The sequence below is a fragment of the Leptodactylus fuscus genome, chromosome 4 (genome assembly GCF_031893055.1).
Source record: "Leptodactylus fuscus isolate aLepFus1 chromosome 4, aLepFus1.hap2, whole genome shotgun sequence".
Classification (NCBI taxonomy): Eukaryota; Metazoa; Chordata; class Amphibia; order Anura; family Leptodactylidae; genus Leptodactylus; species Leptodactylus fuscus.
In genome coordinates, this window is record NC_134268.1 from 58596964 (window position 1) to 58617724 (window position 20761).

At 44.1% G+C, this 20761-nt stretch overlaps 2 protein-coding genes across 2 annotated transcripts in view; both read left to right on the forward strand.

Annotated features, from left to right (window-relative positions):
• LOC142200299 (transcription elongation factor A protein 1-like) overlaps positions 1–20761 on the forward strand; it is a 524101-nt gene that overhangs the window by 210354 nt on the left and 292986 nt on the right. The window lies entirely within an intron of this gene.
• The window catches only part of ATP6V1H (ATPase H+ transporting V1 subunit H), a 124158-nt gene that overhangs the window by 20916 nt on the left and 82481 nt on the right, over positions 1–20761 (forward strand). Inside the window, exons 6-8 of the mRNA XM_075270548.1 lie at positions 5887–6000; positions 8201–8305; positions 15002–15055. Coding sequence (XP_075126649.1) covers positions 5887–6000; positions 8201–8305; positions 15002–15055 — 273 coding nt within the window. The remainder of the gene's footprint in view (positions 1–5886; positions 6001–8200; positions 8306–15001; positions 15056–20761) is intronic.

A 20761-nucleotide genomic window follows, 5' to 3' on the forward strand; every position in this document is an offset into this window, starting at 1 on the left:
GCGGCTTGATGGTCAGGCCCTCATCTGCAAGGGAAGCAGCTTGCTCAACTGTGGCTGGGTTCCGTTCCAGCACCCACTCACGGATCTCAGCGGGGCACTGGGAAAAGAACTGTTCCTTAAGTATGACTTGGAGGACCTTATCGACTGTGACAGCCTCCTCTCCTTCTAGCCAGCGCTTGCATGCTTGCTTCAACTTGTGGGCGAACATGTGGAAGGAGCTTCCCCCATTGTAAGACAAAGAGCGGAACTGAACTCGGTAGGTCTCTGGAGTGACTGCATAATACTTCTGCACCGCTCTTTTAATGGCCTCATAGTCCCGCTGATCACTAGGGTCCATGGCTCTGAGAGCTTCCGCAGCCCCATCTCGTAGGTGCCCCACCAGATACCGGACCCAATCCTTCTCTGGGACTTCCATCAGGTGGCACTGGTGTTCGAAGTCCTGAAAATATCCATCAACATCCCCAGCCGCTTCATCAAAGGTCTTGAAGTGTTTATGGGAGACATATGGTGGTTCTCTCACTGTTGGGCTGGGGGTCGACGTTTGATTATAATTCCGCGTAGTTATCTCAGCCATTCGCATTTCATGCGCCATTCTTTCCTTTTCATGCGCCATTCTCTGTTCCTCCTTCTCCGTTTCCTGAGCCCTCTGTAATGCTCTACTCCTTTGCTCTGCAGTTGCTCCTAGCCCCAGCACTGCCAACTCCTCCTCATACAAAACAACCCATCTGCTCTTTTGGGTCTGTACCTGCCACTCCCGTATCTCTCCAGTCTCCTGGGGGCAGCCCTCCTCATGGTCGCTTTGCAGGGTCATCTCCTCCAGTGCCTCGATCAGTTGCTCTTTCGTTCTTCCCTGGTAACTCAGGTTTAGTTCCCGGGCCCTTACTTGTAGACTTGCCATAGTCCAGTTCCTGTATTCTGAGGTTGTGGCTCCATTAATCGCTGAGCTGCTGTAGTCCATCTCGCTGTCCGCTGTTGATCCCACCGCCGCCAACCAGTTGTCACGGAGCAAAGGTATACGTCTTCCTCCGGAAGGTCTTTTGAATCAACACGGACGCAAGAGGTCGGGAGACAACAGCAATTTATTGTAATCCACAAAGTTAGTAGCCGGCGGCGGTCACATCAACCGTAATAACAATAAGTCCACAGAAGTCACAATCCAATGATAACTTTGGTTCCTTGGTCCTGTAACTAAATTCTGGCTCTCTGCAGAGCTGTGCACAGGCCGGCTAACCCATACTAACTGCAAGCTACAACTATATACTAAGACTGTTACTTCCTCTATCTGTGGGTGGGGAGGGCTGAGTCACAGATCCTTCCCCCCTCACCTATACCAAGGAGAGCAGACTCCCTGTCTCCTGTGGACAATGCACCGTCCAACATCTTCTTGGAGACACTGATCAGATTATCTCCACCCATTGTCCTCACTGGTCCTCACTAGTTAGAGGTATTTGCATACAATGTGCTAACACACTAGACCCCAATCAGCCAACTACACATTGATGTATACAACAGGTTAGAGAATACATTCCACATGAAATATATATTACACATTGCCTATAGTATAGACTCTAACCATCCCGTGACATAGTCTATGGGGGGAAAATGCTCGTTTCAGGGATAGGCAACGTTCGATCAAATTATACTTACCAAGTCCACGAGTGAGGGTCGGGCTGGATCCTCTGAGAAGTCTTCTCCGTGCAGCGTCCCCGCGGCATCTTCCGGCTCTGAATTCACTCTGCCAGGCATCGGGCCTGGGCAGAGCCGACTGCGCATGCCCGCACTACAAGCGGATATACGCAGTCGGCTCTGCCTAGGCCCGAAGGGAAGCTGCACGGAGAAGACTTTTAAAGGTAGGAGAAGAACCAGCGTTGATTGGCTGACTGTATAGCATTCGGCCAATCAATGCTGGTTCTGCATCAAACTTTTCTATTCAAATAGCGAGTGGTACTCGATCGAGTACGAGTATTTCGAATACTACTCGCTCATCTCTAACAGGACACCATGAACTATCATAATATAGACTTTGCCTTTACTATGAGAGATAATTTATTATGATTACTAGTAATCTAAGATAAATGCAGATCAAATAATATGCACAGTGAATGCATATTACATAACACAGGATTGTATAGAGCACTTACCATGCTTCTATAGAGAACAGTGTTATCTTTGTGTTTACCTACAGATATAACAGATAATAGCTTCCAGAGCTTTTATAAGCAAACTGCAATTGTCTAAACTGATTGTCCTGTAGATAACAGTGAGAGCACTCAGCTCTGCCTCCCCCAGAAAGCAGTGACTAATCTCATTTGTCCTGTGTTATCAGACAGGTCTGGCTCCATGGGAACTATGTGTAAACAGTGGGAGGAATAATTTTGCATCACAGGCAAAAAAAGCAGCATCTATTTAGGAAAACTCTTGAGTTTCATTAAGCTAGATGAGAATACACCTTTAAGTTGGGATTTTATTAAATGATTTCTGTAAAAAATGACATACCGTATAGACTCGCGTATAAGCCGGGGCCCCTAATTTTACCACAAAAAACTGGGAAAACGTATTGACTCGAGTATAAGCCGAGGGGAGGAAATGCAGCAGCTACTGGAAAATTTAAAAAATTAAAATGGTCAGAGTTTTTGGGTGCAGTAGCACTTTCAGACACAGGGACACCTAATGTGTATGTGTTTCACAGTCATTTTCTACTTTTATATGTATTCTAGGGAAAGGAGGGATTTGCAACTTTTATCTATTTTATTTTTTTATTATATATTTTTTTAAGTTTCTTATTTTTTACTATTTTATGCGAGATTACTATTGCGGGTAGTCATAGACACCTCACGAAAATGAAACATTAGGTACACTGTAATGGATGCTATTGCATCCTAAAAACTATTCAGATTGATGTCTCCTATTATTTTTGATGGATGAGTGTAAAAGGGAAATAAATCACTTTGTCTGACGCTGTATTGAGGATATGTATTGTGTTATATGATATTAAACAGGGCATATAAAGTCAGATACCCCTGGTAAAGGCCTAATAATAGGCTATGCTTAAATACTTACAAGATGTTTAGAAGGGATCTATAAGTATCTTGGTTGGTTCTTCAGCTCCTTTGTTCTCCTCCAGACTTTTTTTTTTTTAACTTTACTGTACAGAGAGTTTTCTATGAATGTTATAATTTTCCCTTCATGTGAATGTTCTCCGCTTTGAGTTGCGTTCTCTTATCTGCTCTCAAGACCAGATGTCAGATCTGACAGCAGCTTTGTTCTTATTATTCATGAGATCAGATGTCATGAAGTCTGCGCCACTTATATAATTATACTCTATGGCTTAGCCATTTCAGAATGCTCACACTTCTTTCTAACTTTCTTAAGATCTTAGCTTTGTCTTTATAAAGATATTGCAATGTCTACAGTACACATTTAGTGCACCCGGGTTAGTCACTTGACACATCCCATAATAAAGCTATAAGGCTATCTTTACACCTGCGCACAGGTCTCCGTCGTTCAGTGGAGAGTTGGACCGCTAAAAGGACTGTTACCCGCGTAGACCCCATAAACTATAACGGTTATTGCAGACTGTCTGTTGTTTTTATACTGAAATTGGCAGAAAAGTTCTCCATGCAGGACTTTTCTCTGATTTTTGTCAGTGGTTTCTGCGCCAGAGTCTTCAATGGAGAACTAGCCTGAGGCATCCTTTATTAAAGGGATATTTCCATCATGCAAAATGAATGCATGTCCCTAGGCTTGAAGGGGACATTGCATAACTCAGGTCTTGTATCCTAACCAATAAGTATCAGAACCCAGAGTATCCGTTTGTCTTTAAGAACGCTTGAAAGAGATCGTAATATGTCTGGTTTTAGTAAAAGCTGATATTTCCCTGTGTTAGTTCTACTATTAATACATTGATAAGTGGCTGTTACCATTTGGGATATGTCCCTACACACACCATCAGTGCTGCCAGTTCCACACAGTCCAATGACCAGTTGTCAGTTTATTCATACAATACATAATGTAGATTATATAAATAGATAATTTGTTTAAAGCTGCTCATGAGATACACATGTATTTACTAAAACAGACTTGTAAGGAGAGATGACCGATCCTATTTAAGTCACAATCCACAAGTTGTGGAAAAGCTGTAGTTTTTTTTTTCTTTTTGTGCACATTTTGATGTATTTTTGAGCCAAAGTAAAGAGTGGTTTTAGAGAAGACCTTTCATGTCCTCGGGCATATGCGGTTTTATATATCGCTGGAAAGCCGACAGTGCGCTGAATTCAGCACATTGTTGGCTTTCCCATTATGTGCCCCGGGACTGGAGATATCGGTGCCGTTACCGATATCTGCCCACTGTTAGAAGGGCGTTCCTGACAATCTAGCTGTGCTTTGAGGAAGGCCCCTCATGACAGTACTTGTCCATAGAGCTGTACTGTCAGAGGGGCCCCTCATGACAGTACTTGTCCATAGAGCTGTACTGTCAGAGGGGGACTTCCTTACTGCCCAGCCATGACGCTGAGTGGTGAGGAATATCCCCCCCTCCCTTTCAGTACCAATCTATGGACAAGTACTGTCAGGAGGGGCGTCCCTCACAGCACAGCTTAGACTGTCAGGAACGCCCTTCTGCCAGTGGACTGAGATCATTGCTGTTATAACTGCAAGGATATCTCTAGCCCTGGGACATATAATGGGAAAGCCAACAGTGCGGTATATAAAACCACATGTGCTCGAGGACATGAAAGGTCCCCTTTAAAAGGAATGGCAGACATAAAAGAAGCTCTCATACTTTGCTTCAATTCAGGCCTGGTTCTGATAATAAAAAAACAAACAAACAAAAAAAAAAACCACAACCAAATCTGCACCCAAAACACAGCTTTTCTGCAGCATGTGGCCTCAACCTAGCCATTAACAAGCTGGCATATGTCACTGTGCACTTTTGCAGTCTTGTAGGCAATAAGACCTATTATTGACAACTGAGCAATCTAAAAAGTGAGATATCTGCAGAATTTTCATGGTACATTGGCCCTCAGTCTTGTCTTAAACTTTTGATGGACACAGTCCACTCGGCTACATTGGTATCAGTACCATGAATTGCGATATTTTTGTGAAGGCTCCATTTAGATTTAATTTTGACTACGGGTTAGTGCTATTTTTGCTGTCCAACAGTTTTGACATTCATCCCCCTTCTCTTATTGTTAACCAGCCCCCATCTATTCCAGGAACTTTAATAAAAGGAAGTTCTATTTTTTGTTACTTCTTGGAATATTGGCTAGGTAGTTTAGACCTATTCTTCTTGCTTATGTCCACATTACAGACACAAGTCATGGATTTGTTTTGGTATAAATAGAAGGCAGAAGCACTTTCATAAGGTCGTCTACACAATCCTGCTTTATAGTGTGTCCTTATTCACCTGGTCAGTGTTTGTCTATAACCGTCATTGTGAGACTAAACTAAATGCGGCCCAAAAACCCAGAGGCAAATCTTTCCCCTATATCTTTGTAGTCTCCACTCAAGGATTTAGCACACAATCACTGATGTGACAAGTGAATAAGATCTTAAACTATTGGTTCCTAGGAGCGGTGCAGTACCTGTCACTGCTCAGATGAATTGCAGACAGTATTGCAGCTGGAGCGTAGAGCTCTGTCTACCCTCCAGCTGCAATACCCCTTCAAACCCCCTCAAGTTATATGTATAAAAATGATCAATAAAAGGAACTTGTATTGGCCATGAGAAAACACACAAAATATTATGTAGATCGCCCAACAAATTAAAGTTAGTGTTAAACAAATGCATTCTAAAATTAGCTAAACCGGTGAACGTTACACTTCAAGTTGATGAATCGCCTTGTCACTTTATTATTCTCATTTTATGTTAATTTTTAATGTCTTCTAGGAAAATCATCAACGTGTCAGTATATTTTTTGACTATGCTCGCCGTGGGAAGAACACCGCATGGTCCTACTTTCTACCAATGTTAAATCGCCAGGATCTCTTCACTGTCCACATGGTAAAATAAAGTTTACGATACTACTTGTGACATGCCAAGGACTGCCTTGGAGTGAATGCACTAAATGTGTTAAAAGGTGCATGACTTTGTGCATTTGTAACACTCAGAAAACCAATTGTACATTTGCTATGAGTGGGTATACCTTTGTGCCATCTTCAGGGGCTCTATAAGCAAAATTATGCTGTATGAGCCCCACATATGCCTGTATAGCCTTTAAAAAGGCTATTCAGGCACCGCTAATCTCATTTTAACCCCCACATTTTAAAATAATACACTAAAAACAATTATTCAAATGATACTTACCCGTTCACGGTGGGCGGTCGTGCACTGTCGGACGTCATCTTGCTGTCACGCCTTTCTCTTCTTTCTTCTTCCAGCGACGCCCTCCTGTCCTCGCTCTTCCACGCCTTGATCTTCTGTTCTTCCAGCGGGTTGATTTCAAAACCTGCGCCCGCTTCGGCGCCATTTTTGTTGTAATTCTAAGTACCCCTTAGAACTATGCGAGCGTGCTGCGCATGCGCAGTACCCTCGCAACCTTCTTCATTCCAGAAGAAAAGAAGATCAAGACGTGGAAGAGCGAGGACAGGAGGGCGTCGCTGGAAGAAGAAAGAAGAGGAAGGCGTGACAGCAAGATGACGTCCGACAGTGCATTAAAGGCTATTTAGGCATATGTGGGGCTCATGCAGCATGATTTTGACGCTTTTTTTTTTTTTTTTGGAACAGTTTACACTAAAATTGGGCATAACCTACTTAGTAAATGTGGCCTGTCTGAATATCTGTATATCCATCTCAACTATTGCTTTTATATTCCGTGCATCTTTTTTGCAATATTATTCAAAAACAAACAGCCCCACGATTTTGATGGAAAATTACTTTAATCCAGCACTTGGTTTGAACAGCTGAATAATATGACAATAGAATTTTTTTTGTTTACCTTTGTGGATTATGGTGGGTACGGAAAGTATTCAGACACCTTTAACTTTTTCACTTTAAAACAAAAAAAGTTCATTTTATTTTTCATTAATGTACACTCCGCACCCCATCTAGACAGAAAACAAACCAAAAATGTAGATATTTTTGCAATTTTATTAAAAAAGAAAAACTGAAATATGACATGGTCCTACGTATTCAGACCCTTTGCTCAGTATTGAGTATTTGCACCCTTTTGTGCTAGTACAGCCATGACTCTTCTTGGGAAGTTTTTCACATCTGAACAAGTTTTTCACATTTGGATTTGGGGATCTCTTGCCATTCTTCCTTGCAGATCCTCTCCCGTTCCGTCAGGTTGGATGGTGAACGTTGATGGACAGCTATTTTCGGGTTTCTTCAGAGACACTCAATTGGGTTGAGGTCAGGGCTCTGGCTGGGCCAGTCAAGAATGGTCACAGAGTTGCTCCAAAGCCACTCCTTTGTTATTTTAGCTGCGCGCTTAGGGTGCATTCACACTGAGTAAATGCTAGCTTATTCTGAACGTAAAACACGTTCAGAATAAGCGGCGTCTAAAGCAGCTCCATTCATTTCTATGGGAGCGGGGATACGAGCGCTCCCCATAGAAATGAATGGGCTGCTTCTTTCACTCCGTGCAGTCCCATTGAAGTGAATGGGGAGTGCCGGCGTATACGGCAAGCTCTGCTCATGCCGGAGCGTACACGCCGGCACTCCCCATTCACTTCAATGGGACTGCACGGAGTGAAAGAAGCAGCCCATTCATTTCTATGGGGAGCGCTCGTATCCCCGCTCCCATAGAAATGAATGGAGCTGCTTTAGACGCCGCTTATTCTGAACGTGTTTTACGTTCAGAATAAGCTAGCGTTTACTCAGTGTGAATGCACCCTTAGGGTTATTGTCTTGTTGGAAGGTGAACCTTCGGCCCAGTCTGAGCTCCAGAGCACTCTGGAAGGGGTAACTTGCAGATCGGTGGGGGTCTGATTGCTCAGACCCCCACTGTTGATGTAGCGGTGGTTGGGAAGCATGATAGCCCAGCACTATACGTCGGATATCTCCATCGCTCCCTTCGAAATAAATGGAGCACTGCATGCTGCCGACCACCAGTCCATATAGAATGGAGGAAAATCCCTTTAAGTAGTACATTTTTTTAATCTGCATGTTAATTACTTAATGATTGAAGCATATTAAATGGTGACTTGTTCCAATTTATTGTAAGGTAAAATAAAAATGTATTTTTTCATCCACTCTTTAGGCAGCTCGTATAATTGCTAAATTGGCGGCCTGGGGGAGAGAATTGATGGAAGGAAGTGATCTGAATTACTACTTCAACTGGATTAAAACTCAGCTGAGCTCCCAGGTATTCCTTTCTCTGCACTGGTAGATTGTGTAGTTCTGTATAAAGTGATACGGAGCTGTAATTGCTGCCATTACAGAATTTTAATTACGGTTTATACGTTAGCTGTTCTATGTGTCGGCGCATAATGAGAGCGCTAGGCAGGACACCGAAATATTTCACAGCATGTCTGCTGGTTGTTTAGTACAAGGAAAGTGATCCATAATCTTCAGAGAATCCCTTACTTGTAGTACAGCTGCATATTATATAGTGTTAACTATTAATGAGACAGTGAAGTTATCTTAGAGACCTCACACTCTCTTGGTATGTCACTCTGGTCACTCACACGTCTCTTATCTCTGTAAGCCAGTTCCATTCATGTGCCTTAACTAATTACGTCTGACACTGTCTCTTCTATCACATCGAGCTGAATATCCTCCTGAGCTACACCTATTCTCTACATGTTCTTTCTTCAGCTATAAGATGCTAGTTTTTACACTTCCCAATGTGAGTGCAGACCTTTCTAGTTTCTAATTATGCTTATTAAACCTTATACAATAAAGGTTCTGTTCTCCCTATTTATTAGTTATTTAACTTACTTATAGCACCGACATATTCCCAAGCACTTTATAGATATTGTCACTGTCCCAAGCAGGGCTCACAATCCCGAGTTCCTTATCAGTATGTCTTTGGAGTGTCGGCGGAAACCGGATTACCCAGTGGAAACCTATAAACTGTATACAGGTGATGTCCCTGGCTAAATTCGGCCTGGGGTCCCAGCTCTGTTAGGCAATAGTGGGAACCACTGAGCCACTATGCTTCTCCACTTTTCTGTTGAAATCTTCACTTCTACTCCTTCCTCCTGCAATGCTCTACAGCGAGTTTTCTAGCCTGATGATTTTCGAACCATTCATAAACCCTGCATATTTACATACGTCTTCTCCATCTTGCTAAAGCATTATTGCTACCTGCTGGGTTGATACTAGAATAGAGTGGCTTAAATTACGGTAGCTGTGTCATAGATCCAGTAGGTGGCGCTGCATTAGCTCTGGGGAAGTTAGCCGCATGATCTGGCAGGTCCGTCACAGGTAACACACTTGGAGCCTTGGCATTTTTTGTGTTTAATTTATTGAAGTAGAGACTAACTATGCAAACCCTATATGTAGCCCTAAACCTAACCCTCCTGATTTCACGTGGACACAGTAGGTGGTGCCTCACAATAACAGTCACAGGAAGCAGCACCACCTTCTGGTTCCACAGCATACCAGGCAACACCTGATTTTACCCACTCCATTATAGCATCGACTGTACCTGCTGTGTCATGACTCGCATTGCTCCTTAGATTTTTGGCTTTACTAAGTAGTTGTTCTTTCTTCTCATTATGCTTCTGTAGTCTGAGACAATCCCCTCTGCTCTGTAGTGGCCAACACAGAAATACACCCATGATACGGCTGTCTGGCATATAAGTGTATATCACTGTCATGTTAAATTCACCTCTTATAAATTTTGAGCAAGGAAAGATGACAGATGCTGCTCATTTACTTTCATGTTAAGTTGGGCATACAACATAATCTATTTTGCTCAGATATTTCTTTACCTGTTATCCTCTTCTTTACTGCTCTTTCATATATTAGTTGTCAGCCAACTTCCTTGAGTCATTCCAGCCCCAAAACCAGCAGCTGCTGTAAAGAGTGCATACATGTGTATACAGATAATAAAGGAAGGTTCACTGTGTCCAATATGGACACCCCAAGAAACACTTAAAACATAATAGTAAGCCTTTAAAATAAGATGTATTAAAGGATCTCATCACAGGATTTCATCAGCCGTACTGTCTCCTCTCCCCTCTTCTCTCCTTTTCTTGGTGTTCAGCTTAGTCCAGCAGTCACTTTTGTTTAACTGCACATTTATCTCAGGATTACAACTAGCAATGATCAAGAAACTTATCAGGGCTCAGCAACTGAAAGCAATACACAGGGAGAGAGAGAGAGAGAAAGGGGACTATAGATGTTTGGGAACAGGGACTGAGTCATCAGTTTGACCATAGAAGTGGTCTGTAACCTAGGCAGCCAGCTGTAATTACAAAGGAAGAATATTTAGCTGTATTTGACTAACGGTGCAAGACAGATAAAGCAATGTATTGAGTATTATGCTTCAGACTTTTACTTTTTGAGACAACCTCTTTGAGCTAAATGACTGAATGCGATTCTTCACAAAACTGATTTCACCTTGATTCTATCTATCTACACACACACACACACTCTCTCTCACTCATGCGGTTTTAGATACCACTAGAAAGCTGAATTCAGTGCACTTTTGGCGTTCCCATTATTTGCCCTGATACAAGAGGTATTGGTGCTGTTACCGATATCTCTTCACTGTCAGAAGGGTGTTCCAGACAGTCTAGCTGGGCTGTGAGGAAGTCCCCTCGTGTCAGTACTGCCTGTAGCTCTGTACTACCATGATGCTGAGCTATGAAGAACACCCCCCAGTACTAGTCTATGGACGAGTACTGTCAGGAGGAGGGTTCCTCACAGCTTAGTGTCATGGCTGGGTGGTAAGGAACGCCCCTTCTGACAGTACAGAGCTACGGATAGTACTGTCGGGAGGGACGTTCCTCACAGTCCAGCTAGACTGTCATGAACGCCCTTCTGACAGTGTAGAGATATTGGTAACAGCGCTGATGTCTCCAGCCCTGGACACATAATGGGAAAGCCAACAACGTGCTGAATTCAGCTTTGTAGCAGTATATAAAACTGCATGTACCCAAGGACATGAAAGGTCCTCTTTCCTGCCCTTTTCTAATTTTGTTTGAATTCCAGAAAACCTTTTTAATATTGATTAGTCTATTTTTGCATTGTCTAAATACTAGACAGGATTGTTAGATTTGTCCTGTTGTTTCTATTTTCCACAATTGTTAATTAACTAAAATGAGACATGTAACAAACTATTTTCTTCCAGTACGTGCAGTGCCGTTCTCTTATACAGGACATATCCGCTATCTTGCAGGGTATAAGCAGCGACCAACATTCTTATGTTAAATCCAGAATCTTAAAGATGTTTCAGTGTGTCTAGCTGTGAGATTGCAAATATCCACACTTACGCGGCTTACAATACAAAAGCTTTTTCATTGTTATACAATTCTGAACACTTCAGGTTTTCTTAGTATAATTTAGTAAAATTGTGACCACAGTGGTATTCCTACACAAGGATAATAACCATCTGGAATGAGACACAACACTGGCTTTATATTCATTCTCTGTTGTTTTGGTAGACTTTTTTTTTGGTTGCGGCTTCTCTTTCTTCTGTATCTGTCAGGTTCTCCCTTCCCCCCACTACCGATCAGACATTGTTGATATATTCTAGTAATAAACTCCACCAACAGAAAAGGACTATGTAAATGGCTATTGCTTAAAGGCTGTTCAGAAAACCATGGCGCCCACTATTTTAAACCTTTAGATCAACTTTTACGATAATGTGCAAAAGTTTAAGGCAGGTGCAAATAAATAAATAATTAATAAGAATGGCCCCAGAAGAGCCCTGATCTCACCATTATAGAGTTTGGCTGGGATTGCATGAAGAAACAGAAAGATTAGAGCAAGCCTACATCTACACAAGATCTGTACTTGGTCATCCTAGATCCTTGGTCGTACAGAGTTCCTTTAAAGGGTATCTTCACACGGAGTTTTTTGCAGGTGGATTTAGAGGCGGAATCCACCTCATTATCCGCCTGCAAAAACATCTTCCATTCAATTCAATGGGAGCCACTCGCTTTCAATGGGAGTCACTTTACCCAAAATCTGTCTTCAAGTGTACTTAGAGTTGATGCTGTTTTGAAGATGAAAGCAGGTCACAGCAAATGTTGACTTAAAGAGGACCTTTCACCATATCCGGGCACAGGCAGTGTTATATACTGCCGGAAAGCTGACAGTGCGCTGAATTCAGCGCACTGTCGGCTTTCCCGATCTGTGCCCGGTGTGAAGAGCTTACGGTCCGGTACCGTAGCTCTTCTATGGTCAGAAGGGCGTTTCTGACCATTAGCCAGGAACGTCCTTCTGCCTCGCGGCGCCAATCGCGCTGTGCTGTGGAGCCGGAACGCCCCCTCCCTCTCCTGATAATGCTCGTCTATGGACGAGCTGTGTGAGCAGAGGGAGGGGGCGTTCCTCCCCGCTCCACAGCACAGCGTGATAGGCGCTGCGAGGCAGAAGGACGTTCCTGGCTAATGGTCAGAAACGCCCTTCTGACCATAGAAGAGCTACGGTACCGGACCATAAGCTCTTCACACCGGGCACAGATCGGGAAAGCCGACAGTGTGCTGAACTCAGCGCACTGTCAGCTTTCCGGCAGTATATAACACTGCATGTGCCCAGATATGGTGAAAGGTCCTCTTTAATTTAGATTTCTCTTTTATTCATTCCTTTTTGCATTTTGTTGATTGATAAAAAGAAGACATTCCCACTTCTATTTTTAAAAAGCATGCTTATTTTGCAGCAATTTCCTACACCTGCCTAAAACTTTTGCACTCCATTTTAAAGGGCTTTTCCAAAGTTATGATTTTTATTGCTGTGACCTCTTCACTACTTACCAAGCAGATCGCCTTAGGTTGTATAGTGATTACACTTTATATTAGAAATGAGCCGCATCATGGCCATGTGGGCGAGCAATGGACGCAGTGTCACTGGCCTGAGAAGCGGAAAAGTGACAAGTTTTTCAAACAGTTGATCATTTTCTGACCTGGGTTTCATACTTTACCGATCTAATGTTGAGTGCCTTTAGTAAGGATTAGTTATCATGACCGTAGTTCTAAGAAACCGCGTTAACCCCTTCCCAACATCTGCCATAATAGTAAGGCGGATGTCAGGCATTTTGTCAGGTTCAAGGCCCTAGTGGGTCTAATAAGTACAGTAAACATATAAAAGTTTTAAAAAATAAAGTGAAAGACATACAAATTAGGTTTACAAACAAATCGAAAGAGCCAAACTCCCCTTTTTTCTCTTTCACCGCTCTTCAAAATTTTAATAAAAAGCAATCAAAGTGCTAGACGTTCCTCAAAAGGTATATAGTATAACTAACACTAAGTTCACACTAACGTTTGGGTTTCTGTCCTTAGGGCCTTCTGGCTCCCCAAGCCGACCCAGTCTGCTAAAAAGCAGTTACACGTGGAAACCTGCGGACCCCATTCACTATAATCTGCAAGGACGACTTTCCTCTCCGCCAAATTTAATATAAAATCAGCAGCTTGATGTCCTCCTTGCAGATTTGCAGAATCTGGGATACAGTGCCGGAACGCTAGTGTGAACCTAGTATAAAAAGTCACATCTGGCCCGGATTTTTTTTTTTTCCCTAGTACAAACATTAAGCCTTTGTGAATGGAAAAACAAAAAAGTAATGCGGTTTGGAAGGCAGGGAGTCAAAAAACAAAAATCAAAAAATGCCTGCGAAGGGAAGGAAGGAGTTAAAGGGGCTCTATCAGCAAAATCATGCTGCTAGAGCCCCACATATGCGTGCATAGCCTTTAAAAAGGCTATTCAGGCACCGTAAAAGTTAAATTAAACTACCCCCCCGTTTTAAAATAATAACTTAGAAAAGAATCTTCTCTACTTACGGAACGTGCACCCTGGGCGGGCCCTGGGCGGGCATTCAGGGTGCGCTGTCTTCTTCTTCCCCGCCTCTTCTTCCTCTGTCGTCTTCGGGTCCCGTCCTCCTCCGGCGCTTGCTCGCGGACACTGATAAAAAAAAATAGCCCTGTTTTTTTTTATCAGTGTCCGCGAGCAAGCGCCGGAGGAGGACGGGACAAGAAGACGACAGAGGAAGAGGCGGGGAAGAAGAAGACAGCGCACCCTGAATGCCCGCCCAGGGCCCGCCCAGGGTGCACGTTCCGTAAGTAGAGAAGATTCTTTTCTAAGTTATTATTTTAAAACGGGGGGGTGGGGGGTAGTTTAATTTAACTTTTACGGTGCCTGAATAGCCTTTTTAAAGGCTATGCACGCATATGTGGGGCTCTAGCAGCATGATTTTGCTGATAGAGCCCCTTTAAAGGAATGTTATACCTAGAAAATGCCGTCCAGTCTGCACGCAGCATATAACCTGAAAACATCTGGCCTGAAGGTTGGGCTATGATTCATACATTACCGGTTCCTAAGATGTTGAAGCCTTAAAGAGAACCTTTCACCAACTCCTATCTAATTGTATCCGTCACTGATTCTTTGCTGTTTCTGAGTAATCACTTCTGTTGCTTTCAACTCAGAGATACTTTCTAGAGTCAGATGGGCGGTCCTTGGCTGGAGCAGACTGACATTAGCTGCCTATTTGACAGCAGAAAGCATAATTCTATTAAAATGAATAGCAATGTTTGTTCAGGAATGGCAAGCGTGACTGTGCCAGAATCAGTGGAGAGGCAGCTTTTCAAGGAGCTGGAGAATGTGGTGAGGTTCCCTTTAAAGGCTTCCATTTTGACCCATCATATAAACCTGTATCCTTCTGTCCAGACCTATTTTACATGGTACTTTTGCTTCAGATTCAGAGATGCATTTTTTGCACGCCAGCATGACATATATCACATTTGTATATACTCAGACCACCCCGTTTGGCATCATCAATGGCTACGTGGTCAAAGCTACACAAGCCAATGGATGTCTTAAACTAAAACAACATTGCACTAAAAAATATCGTGAAAAAGTAATGTACTTTTAATGAAGTTTTTGACACTTCTTCTTTCAGAAATCACGAGGCGGTGGAGGCGCTATGGAAACAGGAACAGTTTCTCCAAGTGATGTAAGTGTTCAGAAATGGAAACATGACGGTAGATAAGGTACAATGGTGAATCATAGACTAGATCACAGCTACTTGACATCAGGTTACCAGCATGTTGCTTATTGCTGATTCCCTTGTTGTATTCTCACTCATTACATCAGTGTCTTATAAGATCCAGTCCACTCTGGGTTTCGTTTCTGCCACCCACGTTTCTTTTATGTAAAGACACAAAGCCATAGAAGTTGGAAGTGACCTAAGTTCACCACAATAAGTGTGGCGTTGGAAATCGAGATCACAAGGTTTGGACGGAAAGCATGACAAGACGTTATATAGGTGATTGTGGAGGCGGCAGAAGCGATAATGAGGCTCTTATTTTAGGGCTTGTTAAAAATAAGCCATAAGACTGAATACTATAAGTATTGCCAGGTTGTAATTTTATTTAAGATGTCTACAGTTTCATTTCTGCAGGTAAACACTTCTTCATACTATTTTGCCCCTCCTTTTTTATATATAGCAATTACTGTGACTATAGTCGAGCTTACAGCTGTCTCTCCCATACCCCTTCCCCGTACAAATGTGGTTGGGCGGGTCAGCTGGGCTATCCAACACTCCGTCAGTGGCTTATGTCCCAGAGATCGAAAGTCTTGGGCATAACCCAGTCCAATCACCCTATCCCTATCTCTTCCTAGCTATTCGCTGTCAGGGTAGAGTATAGAGACCTCCAGAATGTGTTTAAATGTAAAACTCTGTTATTTATATTATTAAAGAGGACCTTTCATGTCTTCAGGAACATGCGGTTTTATATACTGCAAGCAAAGCCAACAGTGCACTGAATTCCGCATAGTTGGCTTTCCCGTTATGTGCTTCAGGGCTGGAGATATCAGTGCCGTTACCAATCTCTACCGACTGTCAGAAGGGCTTCCTACCAGTCTAGCTGGGCTGTGAGAAAGGCCCCTCCCCCCAACAGTACTTCTCTATAGCTCTGCCCACAGGGCATTCCTTACCACTCAGCGATGACGCTAAGCTGTGAAGAACGCCCCCAGTACTAGTCTATGGATGAGTACAGTACAGGGAGATGGGAGAGTGGTGGAGTAAGATTCTCCTGCAGATTGGTTCTTTGATTCATTGCCTCATTCTGTGTGCTAGCAGTCTCTTATCTATAACCTAGCAGTGTTAAAAAAAAAAAAAAAAAAAAGCAAGGAATAGCAGAGTGTAACAGCAATTATTTGACAGTCTTTTCTATTCCCCCTTTTCTGTTCCTATATGCTGGGACCAGTTTAGCTTGAAAAACATGTGGCCGGTTCCCTTTAAATGCCGGAGATACAGGACTATGTTACAGCTGACATCCACTCGTAATGGCGCCAGCTCAACTCCTGAGCTGACATCATGTTCATGCTGTAAATTTATGGTATATTGCTCTAACCTGCTAACAGCCATGTTGTCCTGCATGGTGTGCAAAGTGTTTAAGGGGGTGGTCTTGTCCAAACAGGTTGTCTTTTGAAGGGCTTTTACTGCAGATCAGTCATTTAAAGGGATGGATAGACCAGAAGTGTGGTACAAACAAGTAAACGCATACAAGAACAGATATTAAGCCTATCAACAATGGAATATATATCAAACCAGAGAAAGAGGGGGGGAGGAGGAAGGGATAAGGGCAGGGAGTCACAGACCATTAAGGATACAGTAGGAGTCCCAAGACGACCATACAGCTTTCAAGGCGTCTAAGGTGTGGTTGAGGGAGGCAGTCAAGTATTCCATGCTTCGAACGTCTTTCATCTTGGCCACCAAGTCCGGACCAGTAGGGGGGGAGGATCTCTTCCAGTTAAGGGCTATAAGTGTTTTGGCCGCTGTGCAAATATATAGGAATAATTTAGAGAACTGCTTACCTAAGTGAGGGGGAGGGAGGTTTAGCAGATAAGTAAAGGGATTTAGTGGGACAACCTGTATAAAAACCTCAGCAGAAAGAGATTGGACTTCCAACCAAAAGGGTCGTATGTCAGGACAGTCCCAAAAACCATGGCATAAAGAACCAATACCTATTTGACAGCGCCAACACAGGGGTGAAATGCTAGGTTTAAGGGAATGGAGCAGGGCAGGAGTGTGGTACTAGTGCATAAGGAGCTTGTACTGGGTTTCACGGAATGAGATACGTGTGGATGACTTAGCAGCATGGGACCAGATAATCTGCCATTGACCGGGCGAGATCTGCCTACCCAGTGCATCAGACCATTTAGTCATATAACAATGGGAAATGGAAGGCCGCCCCTCAGGAGAGGAGAGTAATCTATAGATGATTGAAACAAGGCCTGCAGTAGAGGTGCCTGCTCTACACACTCTCTCAAAGATAGTAGGCTTCGAGACAGTGAGGGATCCAAACTGGGAGAGAGCAAAGTGAGCAATTTGCTGGTAGTGGAACCACTCCGTGGATGGCAACTTTAGGGTAGAAGTAAAATAGTCAAAGGGCCTGAGCTCTAAGGTCAGTGAGTCAACCAAATCCGCTATATGGAAGAGGCCCAAGGCACTCCAAGGCCGTACCATAGATGCAGTGAGTCCCCCAGGGAGAAGCGGGTTGTAAAGGAAGGAGATCATAGAGGAATGGGGGGAGGCTAAAGGAAAACGCTTAGAACACTCGAGCCATATAGCTCGTGTAAAACGAATGGGGCCTAGGAGGGAGGTCAGGGGGGAGGGAGGGGAGCGGGACCACAAAAACGAGTTGGGATGGATGGGTGCTAGCCAAAGCTTTTCATTTTCATCCCACTTCGTATAGGCCCTTGAGGCAGCCCAAAACGGAATACACCGGAGGTGGGAAGCCCAATAATAATGTAAAATGTGTGGGACTGCCAACCCCCCCTCCTCTCTTTCTGATAGCATTACTGAACGAGGGATACGATGACGCTTTTTATTCCAGATTAACTGGAAGATTGCTTTCTGAAGAGCGCCCAGATCAGACCGCGGGACAGCAACTGGGAGGGTTTAAAAAAAAAATAAAGCAGTTTCGGGAGGAGGGTCATTTTAACAACATTAATTCGGCCAATAAGGGAGACATGGAGCGGACGCCATCTATCTAAGAGGGCACGAAGATCACTGAACAAACGAGGATAGTTGACTGAGTAAAGGGTGGAGTAGGAAGGAGATAGGTGAACCCCCAGGTAGCGAAGAGATTTAGTACGCCAATGGTAGTTATAGTTGGACTTTAGGAGTTGGACTTTAGGAGTTGCAGGGCCAGGCATTAAGCCTATTAGCCAAAATTTTAGTAAAAAGTTTGAGATCAGTATTCAGTAAAGCAATGGGGCAGTAGTTAGAGCAGTCTTGATGATCCTTGTGGGGTTTAGGGATCAAGGTAATGTGGGAATGGAGCATGGACGGAGGTATAGCCGCACCCTCAAGGAAAGAATTAAAAAGACATCATAGGTGGGGGAGAAGCTCTTATAATAAAGATAAGAGAAGCCGTCTGGGCCAGGGGCCTTACCGTTGGGTAAATTCTTAAGGATGTCACAAAGCTCTTCCTCCAATACAGGGGCATTTAGAGAGGAGAGCGCAGCAGGTGAAAGTCTGGGGAGGGAGCAGGAGTTTAGGAAAGAGCGGGGGTCAGTGTCCCGAGACAAAGGGGCAGTACCCGCTGGAGTCGGAAGGTTATATAGCCTAGTATAATATAATAGTCCTGAAATAGAGAGGCAATAGCATCAGTATGGTGTTGTAGGACACCGTTTGAGTCACAAATAGCATGGGGGACAGAGGAGACCTGGTGATCACGTACAGTTTTAGCCAAGAGCGCTGGCGACTATAAAATAGAAGGCGCCTATCATTCTGGGTAGCTAGATCACGGAGGTCTGCTCTGGCCGCCACCAACCGGCAGAGGATGGAAACTGAAGGGGAGGCAGCTAGGTGAGCTGATAAAGCTTGAATCCGAGAGGTTAGTGCAACTTCCATAGCCTTCCTATCTCTCTTCAGTCGGGTAGCTAAAGCAATGCAATGGCCCCTCATAACAGCCTTATGGGCTTCCCAAACAGTAGAAGTAGAGGAGACCGAATCAGTGTTTAGTGAGAAATAGTCCCTAAGGTGAGAATGCAAAGTGTCGCATGAAGTGGGGGAGTGAAGGAGGGATTCATTCAGTCTCCAATGACAACGCTTAGTAGGAACAGAAGCTGAGGATAGCGACAGTAAAACGGGAGCATGATCGGACCACGAAATGGGACCTATATCCGCGTCGGCTAAAAGCCGAAGGGTTAGGGTGTTACCAAAAAAAAAATTTATTCTGGAGTGTGTCTTATGAGGGTGGGAGTAGAAAGTGTACGATCGGGCACTAGGGTTATTTAGGCGCCAAAAGTCATAAAGGGAAGAGGACCTAATCAAGCGCCGAAATGCTCTGGCCAGGCGACACTGCGGGGCGGAAGGAGCCGCACCAGACAATGTCAGTTTGTCCGAATGTTCAGAGAAGACCATATTGAAGTCACCACCCAACAGCAGGGCCGAGCCAGAGAAAGCCTGGAGACGGCGCAACACACGTTTAAGAAAAGGGATCTGAGAGGAGTTGGGGGCATATAAATTGCAGAGTATAATGGGACAACCTTGAAAAAGACCTTCAAGGATGATGTAACGACCGTCCAGGTCTAAGTGGGAGGTTGTGGTCGAGATAGGGCAGGAACGGGAGAGGAGGATGGCTACACCCCCCTTCCTACGAGTATTAAAAGCAGAATAGGCAAACGGGAAATAGCGTCGGGCAAAGTTAAAGTTACCCGAGTGATCAAAATGGGTCTCCTGAAGGAAAGCCACGTCTGCTCCAAGAGAGCGCAGTTCGCGGAGAACCAGTCGATGCTTGGAATTGGAGCCCAGGCCCCTGACATTCAGTGACACACACTTCGCCATAAGGAAACAGGGGAACAAGTACCAGCAAATGTAAATGAGAAAGTGTATAAGCAGATCTCACCCAATCCAGAGAGGAGAAGGCCATCAGTGGAGACCGGAGGATCATGCACAGGAAGCAGGTGACTCCATACCCGGGCATCAGGGAAGGGGAGGGAGAGAGAGATAGGGAAGGGAACAAAAAATAAGACAAACATGAGTATCATACTAAACCTAAGTTTGGTCAGTGCTAAATCCTGTGAACAGGGGGCAATAATCAAACAGTAGAGAAGATAAAGAAATTACAACTCAAAGGGTCCAGTAGTACGATCCACAACTGGGAAATGCCTCTATAGTGGGCGGGTGGGGGGGGGAGTGGAGAGAGTCCATCCGCAAGTGGAACAATAAGAACTGTAAGGGTAGAAGGTGTGGGAGCCTCCTACCCTACCTGCAAGAGAATGGAACAGTGGTGGGACAAGGCAAAACATAATAATAAACACACTGCAATACAGAGGGACCTGAAAAGGCACATACGGAGGCAGAAACACCGAAAGAAAACTTAATATCAACATCAATCAGTTCTCAAAAGTTCAGAGTAGGGCCTGGAGGAAAAAAACAGTAGAATAAAAGTTAATGCTGGGAGGGCGCGTGAGCCAAGCGTCGGCGCTGGGTAGTAGCACCAGGAGGAGAGGAATGACCCCTCTTTGAATTCTGTTGAGACCAAACCGGAGGTAAAGGAGGGGTGGGGGGAGCAGCCAGTTCCCAATCGAGCACATCCAAAGGAGGGTCAATGTCCAAGGTCGAGCAAAACTGCTGGAGATCCGAGTGAGAGCGGAGGACGGCTGTGCGGCCATTGAGCCTGGCTGAAAGTGCAAATGGGAAACC